Source organism: Dermacentor silvarum, chromosome 4, assembly GCF_013339745.2.
Source record: "Dermacentor silvarum isolate Dsil-2018 chromosome 4, BIME_Dsil_1.4, whole genome shotgun sequence".
In the NCBI taxonomy this organism is placed as follows: domain Eukaryota; kingdom Metazoa; phylum Arthropoda; class Arachnida; order Ixodida; family Ixodidae; genus Dermacentor; species Dermacentor silvarum.
Window position 1 is genome coordinate 45,684,649 of NC_051157.2, and position 12,494 is coordinate 45,697,142.

The 12,494-nt window shown below is 48.3% G+C and overlaps 1 protein-coding gene across 2 annotated transcripts in view; it reads left to right on the forward strand.

Moving 5' to 3' along the window:
* Nucleotides 1–10,962, forward strand: part of LOC119449946 (ubiquitin carboxyl-terminal hydrolase isozyme L3-like) — a 94,104-nt gene extending 83,142 nt beyond the window's left edge. Inside the window, exons 9-10 of one of the 2 annotated variants that reach the window (XM_037713249.2) lie at nucleotides 4,696–4,805; nucleotides 10,689–10,962. In XM_037713249.2, coding sequence (XP_037569177.1) covers nucleotides 4,696–4,785 — 90 coding nt within the window. In that variant the 3' untranslated portion in view covers nucleotides 4,786–4,805; nucleotides 10,689–10,962. The remainder of the gene's footprint in view (nucleotides 1–4,695; nucleotides 4,806–10,688) is intronic. The other variant, XM_037713248.2, reaches the window with a different exon arrangement.
* Nucleotides 10,963–12,494: the final 1,532 nt, after the last annotated feature.

Below are 12,494 nucleotides of genomic sequence, written 5' to 3' on the forward strand. Positions count from 1 at the left end.
AATGTACTGCAAAACACCAGCCGACGACCGCGCTGCAGCCGGTATAATACCGTGCTGCAAGCAAGCGCACGCCGTGCCGGGCACAATTAAGCATACGTCTTCATTGTCTATAATTACGGTGCGAGCGTTCTCGTGCACCCACGGATATGTGCAGTTCTTTAGCCCCTGCTAGCACGTATAACAAGGGTCCCCGAGGGGGGGGGGGCTGAAGTTATTTGCTCGGTGATTCCTGATGGTAGCCAGGGCTTTCTTAATATTTTTTCCTTTATTTCTTGTGTCTGGCCTTATACACTTAAACTTCCGCAGCGTTCGCCGCGCATCTTGTGTAATTCTTCGCGCAGCTTTTCTTACGTCGTCGTGAAAGAGCGCGAAACATTCCACACGATACACGCAACTGTACGCTCCAAAGCCGCCTGGCCGCGGAAGACACGTAACTTCGTTGCTGGGTGCTGTGTTTTCTTTTTTTTTTCTTAAATCTTGTTTTCGCGGGCGGCGCAATCATCTCTGACGACATTTAAATAATTGCTTTGACTCTGGACCTTCCATGCGAGGTGCATGCGTGGCCGCCACGGAGCGTCCGCATAGCGACCCAAGCGCCGTGTTTGCTAATGCGTGCGCGCTCGTGTATATAGTATGTCTATGCGTGCGTGCCTCCGAAACGGAAGACGAAGAAGGCGATACATGAGCTCGCATGGCACTCCACATTCAACCCAACGCCGTTGGTTTCTTGGCCGTTCTGCGCGCAAGCAAGCTTATCGCTTGCTCGAAGTAGTCGGCGTAGAAGAGGAGCCGGTATTATAGTAGCAGTATAGTGTATAGTTGTGTAGTGTAGTAGTGGGAAAGGTGGAGAGATATGGGGGGAGGGAGAAGGCTGCTTCATCGGCAGCGGCGGCTCACGTAATTGCGCATGCGCGGCACGCACCCGGATGCAAAGGCACCTGCTGCGCCCAGTCCGGCCCTCTATCCTTGATGCTCCTGCTGTTGCAGCTTCTGTGGCTTCTTCCCTCTTCTGCTTTGCACTATAGTATGCGTGCGTATGTGTAGCAAACGGCGTGTATGCGCTTTCTTGCATGCTCCGAACGCAACAGAAGCTTCGGTGGGTTCGATTTAGCCGCTTCTGCGTGTCTGTCTGCCACCGGTGCTTGGAGGGCCGCCGCGCAGCGCTTTATAGTTGCTGCCGTTGATGCTAAATTGCGAGCATGGACCGGAAAACTGCTATTTCTCTGGCTCGGATTCTTTCCCTCACGCTCTCTCTCTCTCGTCTTTGCCGTTCCATCTCTTCGTGGCTGTGTCGGGCGCGGCGGAGGAGTAATTTGCCGCGAGCGCGCGCGCGCAAGGCGCTTCTTTTTTGTGACTGATGACACCGCGCGAGTGGTCGAGGAGCTTAGTTGTATAGCCGGACCTTTCACGTCGTGTAGTCAAGAGTCGCTCGCCTGTCTTCGCCTCGGTCGCTTCGCCTGCAGCTTCGCCCCCCTCCTCCCCCCTCTGGTCCATTCTCCTCCTCCTCCGTGTGGTGCAATGTGGCGCTGCATGCGTCGTCGTCGTTGTTGTCTGCTTCGTGGCTTTCTCGCGCGCGGCGGTAATTAAAATTTGTCAGCCTGCTGTCCCTCGGATAAATGTTGGAAATTGATAGCCTCCACTTAACGGGGGCGCGCAAGTCGGCTTGCTGCTCCTCTTCCTGTTGGACGGTTGTTTGCTGTCTCTTAAGTTCGTGCGCGTTCGGCCATTTCTGCGTTTTTTGTCGCCTCCCTCTCTGTTTCCCCCGTGACTTGGAATATCACTGAGTGTTCGTCCGCTTCTCGCAGATTGATCGCCAGGGTGCCTTGGTTTAAAGCGCCCACTGCTCTGGATGCTAATACCGTGTTTTTTTTTTTCTCTCATTCGATGTTTGCAAGCGGGCCTACTTATGTGACCGTAATAAAAAAAGTTAATACAAAAACGTGTATTTCGCTGTTTCTATACGTGTGTTTACAGCGTCTCGTTTGTATGCAAGCAGGGCTGAATATATGAATTTACTTGACGATGTAATTGTCGATGTACTTTTACGTAATTTTTTTTTCTCTTGCTTAAGCTTCCAGGGTCCGTTTGGGGCGGTATGCACTCCCATACGGCCACAGTATAGTGCGTACTGGAACGTGTCTTGTATGCGGCAGGAAAGGACCGGCAGATATTGTAATCTGGTCGCACCGGATAAATCAAATGCAGTATTTAGATGGGTTCTTAAAGTAATATTCTAGATTTTCACAAATGGCACCAGCGCCAAATCTCTATATCCTAGGGATTTGACTCATACAATGTTCTTCGCGCGAAGTTTAAATTTGGCATGGGCTGTATTTTTACACGGCAAAACTATAGTTGTAAGACAACCTTAGTTATGGTATGATCGACTAGGCGTATTTAACTAGTTCCGTCTAAGCGAACTAGAGCGCTCCGAGATTTGCTTGGTTAGAGTGATTGCAAGATTTGCCTGGAGACTTGCTCAAGCGAATTTTTGTCATTCGGAAGCGTGTCTTGCGGCGACATTGCGACCGAGCGCTTGCGGAACTTGTCCATCAGTGTCCGTTTCTGGCGCTCTCAAGAGAAGTCTGCTAAACGGTACGCTTCAGGCGTATCGAGAGCGGCTGTGGATTTAGCTGCTCCGGCGCAGAGAGACATGCCGAACATATCGCCGCTGCGTTTTGGCTCGAGTGCGCGATGATGATGATGATGATGATGATGATGATGATGATGATGATGATGATGATGATTGAACGTCTTTGCGGTTGGCCTCCTCAGTCGAAGAAGCCATGTGACCTGCCTGACTGCCTTTACCTCTTCACCAGCTGACGTTGATCATCAGTGTTGAGGCTGGTGAGCTGGGTCTCCCGCTGTTCCGGTGTGGGTTGGTGTATATAGGGGCAGTGATGGAAGGGCTTCTCCAATTGCTCCAAACTGCCCCAAAATAGAAACGCTGCTATATGCTGCTCTAAACTGTCATTTTTGTTAGTAACTGCTCCGAACCTGCTCCGAGACGGCGCTGGGAAGTTCGATATCATACTAATTACCAACTGCGGCTGTGGCAACTTTGAGATCTGACTGATTACTTTTACATTGTGATGCTTCAGCTTTATCGGCTTTGACCTCATTTCTGCCACAAGAATGGCATTTGAATAAATAGCTCATTTAGCGGTATTTTTGAACTTGACATGCAGGCTATTTTGGTGAAATGTGAGATTACTTCGATATGAGGCCGATTATCAACTGGTGCTTTGGCAGTGGTTATATGCGATTGTAGTTGCTTTTATAAATTCGTGCTCAGCTTTGCCGGTTTGATCTCATTTCTGCCACAAGTACTGGTATTTTAAATACTATATAGCTCATTTTACTGCGCGTTTGATAACCATCCATCTTCTTAATGGTTTGTTTCTTACAACTTGCGTTGATTATTGTATGTGCAATATATGCTTCATAATAAATATTTAAGACGCTTCGGTCGTGCTTTTAACTCGAGGAGTCGTATGGCATATTTTGTCATCTGCCCTGAAAACACCAATAGCTGCTGAAACTAGCAATTTTTTTTCTCCTCCGAAAACACTTATGGCTGCTACAAAGTGGAATTTTTTCTGCTCCAAAATCTGTTCCAAAAAAGTAAAATGTCGCTTCCATCACTGGATAGGGGGAATGTCGGTGCTTCGGTCGTGCTCCCATATACGGGGAAAAATATTTCCAAGAGAACTCCATCGATGCGGTTGTGGTTGTAGTGTTCGCCCGGCTGTTATGTCTAATTTGCGTTCTTCCGGCGAGGAACCCTGATACTGCAATGTGCGGTGTTATTAATTGCATACGTTTCATTAAAAAAAAAAGTGGTGACGTTTGAAGTTTAGCGACGCGTAGAGGACGATGACTTTGCTGCGCAGACAGCCCAGCCCATATTGAAAAAAAAAAAAGAAAAAAAAAAGAAATTCATGACATATATGGAAACCTGTGGGTTTTTTGCACATTAGGGTATCGTGTTTCATATGGCAATATCTTATATCAGGGTTACGAGGCTTCCTTTTATTTATTTATTTATTTATTTATTTATTTATTTATTTATTTATTTATTTATTTATTTATTTATTTATTTATTTATTTATTTATTTATTTATTTTGCGATGACAAGACTTCACGTGCAAGCGCGTAAGCTTCTAGCGGCACGGAGTACAAATCCTGCCGACGTACGGCATTTGTCGTTCCCAGCAAGAAGTTAACGCGCCTAACGCACGGAAAAGTGCAAAGCACGTGATTGTCTGTCGCAATAACTGATATATAACATATGTAATCACGGCAATGTAAGCTTTCTCTCTCTCTCTCTTTTTTTCTCGGTGCCGTTTTTCATCAAAGCCAACTTTCACGACATTTTCGACTTCGATACATGTCAGGGACATTTCTGTGGCCTCCTGGTAGTCCAAACCTACCTTTATGAATGTTTTCGTTGGCTGTGCCTCATACGGTTGGTAAAACATGCTGGCGGGGTCGTAATGTTGCCGACCTGCTGGTCTGACATTGCTGTTTGTTAACCGAAAGTTGTTGCTGTGGCTGGCTTGGCATGATGAAGATAACAGCATTTTAAGACATGGAAACCTCGTGCCTTCTTGATTACCGTGGCCTTGCCTTAACGCACTACAGACACGCGAGTGTAACCTCTTCTTTTCTTTCTCTCTGTTGCTTTCGCAGGACGCTGCCAAGGTGTGCCAGGACTACATCGCTCGTGATCCGACAAACATCAACTTCAACGCGGTGGCCCTGTCCAACATTGGTGCTTAAGCAGCAGGCATTGCCCGTGCGTAAGCGATGAGTGTCAAGTGTTTCATTTACAAGGTTGCCAGATGTGTAGTTACCCTATAATATGTGTAAACCAAATTGGATTTCGTCAGCGTTTCGTAGGCATCTCTTTGATTACTGAGGAAAACACAAAAGTATCATTCTAGACAGAGCAACGGGTGATTTTCATCGTCACACTTCATGAACTGAAGGCTTACTTCGTCGTATTTCGTCGTCAGGAATCCCCGTGAGAGGTGCCTCCCAAAATCCGTCAATTCAGTCTACGACACAAACTAATCAATTGAAGACGTGCACGTTAGGTCCGTATTGTGGGTAAAGTTTTGTTTGATTATGCGCAGGTCGCACATGCATGCGTGGTCTGTGCATTAGTGATTAAACTTGCTAGCCTCAGTGCTAGGAAAGCAGACAAGTTTTTCTCTGTGGAGTGGACTTACGTGCTAGTGGAGGAAAGCAGGTCTGGAAAGTGCCTGTGGTATAGTACAAGAAGCTCGAACGGTGGATTTCGCTCCTCGTTAATGAGGGGGGCAGCTTGTGTCTTTCCTCTCGCTGCTATTGTTCTTGTTCGGATTGTATACTACTCTTACGCTGGCCTCTGCTGAACACAGAGATTGTTTTCTTCGATTGCGTACTAAAGTTGCCTGCTTGTTTTCGCGGAAACCGTGGAACTAATCACTTCGTGAAATAAACGTAACTTCGTTGATTGTTAAGATGCGTGTTTTGCATACTGCTAGGGAACCGTGTACATCTGCGTACCTGCTAACGAAAGAGAGGCTTGGTGCTCCACTTGTGGAAGTAAATATATGATTTCAAGAGCACCGATAGGACACTTAAGCTCTGAAGGATCGATTCTGGATCGAGCTTGTGCATGTTACTGTATCTTGCTTAGGGCACAAGTGCAGGTTCAATGAACAATAGGAACTGTGCAGTCGGCCAGATTTTCCCACTGGTTTGAGACATCAGTGGACGCGTCGTTTTGTATATGGCGCGCCATTTCCTTCGCATGGCAGGATTGTCCTGCCGTGCATCTTGATTGAGGTCCGTTTGCTAGGCGGTCGTGCTAGGCAATCAATTCTCCGCACGAAACGTCATCCGCTGGAAGATTACAAGCCCTTGTCGCGCCGCCGTCTTTCATCCATTCGCGCGCATCTTTTCTTCGCGCTGGAACAATGCCCGTCGGTCGGGGAGCTGTTTTTGTTTCGACGTTCGCCCGCACGAAGACGCCCGGTGCCTTTAAAACTGCGTGGCTCGGTGCGGTCACTCGAAACAAAGAGGAGCTTATACATGGCTTCAACGAATGCATGGCTTGTAGGCTTTTATGCGGTCGCCGGGCGTTTTGTGAAATGACATTCCACGCTGGCGGTCGGACCCTTTCAGTTCACCTGTTTTCAAACATCGCGGCTCTTTGGCGGTTGTCACGCGTTGGAACCCGGCCTGCTATAGGCCGCCACTGGTCATTGGAATGCCCCCGCGCGAGATTCTTCCGCGTGCCACCGTGCGTAGTGTCGGAGACAAAAGAACGACCGCCGTTCGAACGCATATACGCGCGTGGCCGTTTCTGCGTGCGCGCAGCCCAGCCCTTTCACGGGCTAACCGCCAGCGGCGTGCTGCAAGGTACCCGTCCACTGTGTACGCTTTTTCTATATATACCTTCTTCCGTGGCGGCTAATGTCCGGCGGTCGCGGTCCACCGGTCTCTGTTACGAAAGGAATGGATGTAAAGAGACATTCGAGAATAAGTAGGGATAAGGCGCTTCTATAAGGGAATGAAAAGAAGGGAAAGAGGGAAACGGGAGTGAAGAGAGGGCGCAGGAATTTCGCTGCGACACTTTCGCCTTTTTTTTTTCTTTTATTTTTTTTTCTCCCCCCGTTCAGCGCCCGAGCTCCTCCGTTTCGGAACCCGGAACTCATTCGTCGAGCGGCCCAACCCAGGTTTTCATTGTTGCACGCACGGTCCGGCGGCAGCGGCCGGTTCGTCCATGCGGAGAAGCCTCCACTGCAATTTTTTTCTTCTTCGTCCCACAATGGCCGTCGTCGCCTTGTGGGGAAGCCGATGGGAGAAAGTGGAGGAGATGGCGCGCCGCTTCCTTTTTTTTTTCTTATTCCCCACAGTCCCGTCTGCCTTTTCTTCTGGGCCTGGCGCAAAACGCTCTTCCTTTAATTTCGATTTCTGTTTGCTTTTTAGGCCGCGCTTCGCCGGTGGCTCGGGTGCCGTCCGTGCGGCGGAACGCGGATAGTGCGCAGTTTTGTCGCCACTGTGAAGAGCACCTTCCATCTTCCCTCGTTCTGTGCTTTCGAGGTTTCACTCGCTGGTCTTACTTTTTTTTTTCTTTACCGCTTCGCCCTCTCTGTCTCCGCGGCCTGTCGGTGCGTCGCTGACTTGTATACGTTGCCGTCGCACGTGGGCGCACGTTCTGTTCTTCTTCAGCAGCAGCACCACGCAGTGTGTGTAGGTCGTACATCGGGCTGCCCAGGCTGGCCGATGGTGCGTCTCGTCATCGCTGCTGTTGCTTGCCATATTGCACGCCTGGTCGCAAATCTGGGTCACTGGTGGCAGACGCTGGACGCGCACCGGGCTCGCCCCATCTGCGCCTCGTGCGAGGAGCCAGCGCATCTGAGCCCTTGGGGCGAGGCCCTCCCTGCCCCCCCATCAAAGGCGAGACGACGGCTGCGGGGGTGGCAGGCCCGGCTGCCTGTCTCGCACGCGCCATATCGTGTTGCCCTGTTTGTCATCGCGGGCGATTCTGTTGTCGTCACCTGCTTCGTCGGCGTCCAGGGCATTGTGACAGTGCAGCTTTCCCTTTTTTCGCTTGTATCGCTGTTCGTTGCTTGTATACCGCTTTGTTTCCTCGTCACGGGGACGAACTTGGGGCCGCTTGCGCGACCTACATCATGTCGTATACGAAAGGCGCTAGCTTGGTATGTCATATAGTTTCCGTCAGCGCGAGCCTCGAAGTCCGCTGCTGGACCAAGGCCCGCGCCTCCTTGTGTTAAGCAGTTGTTCGCGTCTTCATTAGCCGAGCCGAGCCTATTTCCCAGTCGTCACTACCTCAAATCCCTTACCTCCTTAGATTTCGCTTTCTTTCAATTGACACTCATTCTGTCGCCTTAATGGACCTGCTGTTATTTATTCTATTCATCGTATGACCAGCCGAACTGTACTTCTGCCTTACTCTAGTATATCATGTATACCTCGCTTGATATCTAAATAATACTGGCTTGTTGCTACCTTCTCATGATGTGTCTATCATCTTCCATGACATCGCTTTTGGCGCTGTCCGTAGTTTCAAGTTTCTTTCTTGTCGTCCAGCTTTCAGCACCACGATCATATACTTCTTTTTAAAGAGTACCTATATATAAGCTGCCGCTCATTGAGGTTCTCGTATGCGCTGTCCGTTTTTTGACTGGTCAGCTTGTTCAGATGTACCCTAATGTTTACTTGTAGGCCTTACCTTCGGAAGCGAATTCCTTACGGTTGTGACGCTTCAGCTGATCCTGGTGTCATTTCATTCGACAACTTGAGAAAAGTGGAAATGGCTCTGAAAATCTGGCTCTCCTCGAGCTTCTCTGGTCATGCGCGATTCAGCTGCAGTTCGAGCCGAACGGCTCGCACGTAAATTGGCATTCCTCTTGGAAAGTGGCCGAATGAGAGGGTGGTCCCTGAATTCTCGTGGCGATAATTTTTACAACTATAGGCGCGCAATTTACGTTGTTGTGAGGAAAATTCTGATTAAATGGTGAAGCGGGACTACAGGTTATGATATAGTTCGGCTAATTTCTCTTCAATCTAAGGGCTACGTAGACCCAAGCATAAGCATTATGCGTAACTTTTAATACGTAGCTTCTCAAAATGTCAAAATAGGTGTTTTAAAAAGGGAAAGTTACCGTACGTGATAGGAATATACACCACTTTCTAAGTACAACCGCTGCCAGCTAGGTACTTTTGCTAAGAGACTAACTGTTAAGTATAGCGTCGCTGTTTAGCTTATGATTCAACGGCATCCTTTTTTTTTTTTTTGTCAGGCGAAATGAGGGGAAATTCGCTGATGGCCTGCTTTCCTATACTTGTACAGATTTCAACGGCACCAATTTGCCCAGGATAACGATGATCGCGCCTCATTATCGCCACCTGCTTGCTCCCGAGCGACCTGTTGCCACGCCGTGATCGCGCTCCCGGCTTCTCTTGTCAGTCAGGTGCAACGTGTATTAACAGCGAGGTTCCGGTCCGGCCCTTTTGCCACATGAAGCGTCCGAAACGAAAAAAAAAAAGCAAAAAAAAAAAAAAAAAGGGGAACAAGAAGACGAAGAGGAACTCCGTATAACGGGGGTGGTATGGTGTGGGTGGCTCATTCCCGGAGCCGGGTTGCTGGGGTCGACAAAAAAAGGGGGAGCGGACGTCACTTCCGGTATGCGGGGCCCAACCTGCGCAGCGTTCAGCAGGCGTGTGTGCCGCGCGTGGCCGGCACGTGTCCAGTTCCGGATGATGAGCTCCGCCGTGCTCCGGCGCGCCAAGAAGTCGTGATGGCCTCCGGCGATATTGCGGCGGGCCCGTGGGCCGAATAGGGCCCAGCTCGCGTAGGGGGGGAGGAGAGGACGCCTTCGCTGTTGCAGGGTCGTGACTCGGGCGTGATCGTCCCGAGAAAAAGAGACTCGAATGAGTGGGGAAGGGAAAAAAAAAAAGGGGGGGGGGGGTTACTGTAAGCTGTATAATGTATCTTTCTGCCATGGCGCGTGGCGCTTTTTGATTTTCTCAGTTCTGGCTTAAATGCGCGGGTCCGTTAGGCTGTCTCCGGCTAATCGCTGGCGCTACGCAAGGAGCGGGGCGAAACAGCGTTTAGCTTGTGTTATATAGACACGCCAGATGAGGGGGCGGGAAGCATCGCCGTTGGTCCTCGCTGCACCCCGCCTTTGATCTTCATTGCAGGAGACGCCATGCGAGTATACATTGCCGAGTGATTAGCGATGCGCCTGAGATGCCCTGGCCCAGTGGTTTGACCGTTTTTCTTGGTTTTGGAGCGTAGCTCATCGCGTGTGTAGCGATCGACCTAACAATTTGGTTGTTGCGAGTATGCGTCCCCTGACGGCAGCCGATTCTACTACAGTAAACAGATGTGCATCCGTGGGAGTGTTAATTGGGTAACTTTTTTTTAATAAATGTAACGAATGATCAATTTCGATGATATGCCTCCGGTATCAACGAGTCATTCCGCTGTCAGCGCTCACGGCGAATCTCTGTTGGGCTTTTGGCCACTTACGACCAACTCTAATGTTATCGAGAGGCTTGCTGGGCTTGGACAGTGCACGAGTTGCAAGAGAACATAGCGGCCTTTGCAGGACAAATTGTAAGTATAGAAACCAATATCTGCAGTGCTGCAACGTGGCTGATGTATGGCGCAGTGGATAGTGTGTTTTCATCGTAAGTTCGGATCCCACTTGACGCATTTATTTCGCGACCTATTTAAGGAAAAATTCTTTGTCATTTCATTCGATATATGTATTAATGTTTTAAAAGTAAACTGCCAGCGGAAAGGATGAAGTGCTTAATATTCATTTGCTGTCTTTATTCATTTCACTCCTAGTTCCGACCAGCCACGTAGAGGGTGTTGTCGTATTAGGGTGCTTGTAGCAACACAAGCTTACTCGTTCAGGTGGCAAACTATCACACCAAAGGGTGTTCAAATGTTTACTGTGCATTTCTAACATTTGTGTTTGTACTAACCCTATAGACGTCAATCATTTGTTTCCAATAGGATTTGGGGAGCTACATTCAATCTTGTACGAAAGTGACTGAAATGAATAGAAAGGGGGCATGGACCAGTGCCACTTCTTATTTAGAAATGCAAGTGCTTTTCTGATTGTTTGCGTATTTGTGTCATTTGTTCACCACAGGTGTTCCCTGTCATGGTGCAAGCAGCGCCAAGCAACCAGCACCGTGCTGCCTTGTTTTTGCAGGCTCCTTGCCTTACGTTTGTTTTGCTACGAATGCTTCAGAGCAGCTACGCGTCGTGAGCGCAGCTCGGACCTTTATACCACGCTGCTAGAGTTCAGGCAAGCTCTGCAAGAGATAACAAGTGAAGAAAAAAAAAAAAAAAACTTGATAGGCTTGTTGTCTTGCTGCTTTCGCGGATGTACTCAGTCTGAATAAATGGTTCTCGCAAAACAATGAATCGTGCATGATTACACATGTTTATTATGTCTATGCCTCCCACTAGTCGTGTCGACAGCGTGTACGTCCCTGTGGTCGATTTTACGGGACAAATCGATGTTTTTGAAAGCACGATTGAGGTTGACTAAGACTTTTATCAGCGGACAGAACACTTCAGTCCAAGCACCTTCGGTGGGTATTTTGAACTTCCTGGTCAAGATTTTTTTTTTTTTTTTGCCGTTGAAATGAAAATACGTAATGAACAGTTACTAATGTGAAACAAGTTGGGACGTCTATTCAGGCGCCATCTGCCGATGTCGAAAGCATCGAGCGGCTTCATAATTTAATCTTTGAGATCTTCCAAGAATATTTGGACTATTGTGATGACTGCACTTGACGTAGGCTCAGTGTATGATGGGAAAATAGTGTGCTTCCTAACTTGTTAACTAACCCCAGTTCGGGTTAAAATCGTCCCTGACGCTCTTGAGCATCTTTTCAAATGGTGCTGAACAGTTAAGTGGAATTTCAGGAGCACTTGTACTGTTCGCAGCGTTTAGAGACGTTGTGATATCCAGACGACTTTTCAAATACGGCAGCACCTCCAACCTATTTAATACTGAAATACGAAGATGATCGATTGATCATTGCGAGCCGAATACTGTATTGAATAATATGAAAACACACGTACGTTCTTCTGTGCGATGAGATGAAGCTTCTAGCACATGGCGCATACTTCACCGCAATCTTTTCGGATTTTTCATTTCCTAAGTATATTCAGTGTGCAATTAAATTCTAATGAAGTTATTGTGGCTGCTTGCATATTCCTGGATTGCCTTTGACAATTTTCTGTAGCTGAGCATACTTTTAGCAGTGCTACCGAACGCTTTGTTCCAGTCAATGTACTGCATATGTTTCAAGAGCAGCAGGAAATACCGGAGCCAGATTTCATATATAAATAGAACACATTACTCTCTTCACAGTAATCTGGAAATTACTGAAATTCATCTATTAATTATTGAAAATGTGGCCGGTTAGAGTTGCAGGAGCTTCTGGGCGCTTATTGGTCGATAGATGGCGCCAGCGTTTCGACCTTTAGAATTTCTGGGCATGGATATGATGATGGCGGCTGTTGCTTATCACAGGGCTGCGTAGAAATAAGAAAGGCGCTTTCAACTCTGGGGCTTAAGCCCGTAGTTCACAAACAGGAACTCTGAACTCTTACCCTACACTCCCGCGCACTACACGACTGTAGGACAGGTCACTGCGTCGTACTAAACTTTGTTGAAGCGCCCCGGCGATCCCTTCGGTGAGCAGTTGCTTTAGGAACGCTTTTACATTCCAGTGTATCCGCAGTCACTCGCTGGCTTTCCAATTGCTATTGAAATTAAAGATCCTTGAAATCCGTGAGGCTGGTTGGCTTCCTTCCTCGAGCTCGGATAAAGGAACCAATTAAGCACGTGGATTTCAATGGCCTGTGGTTTCGATGGTCATTGAATGTGAGAGCATGTGACGGCAGTATTAGAGATGTTGGGGGGAGTTGTTTCGATATT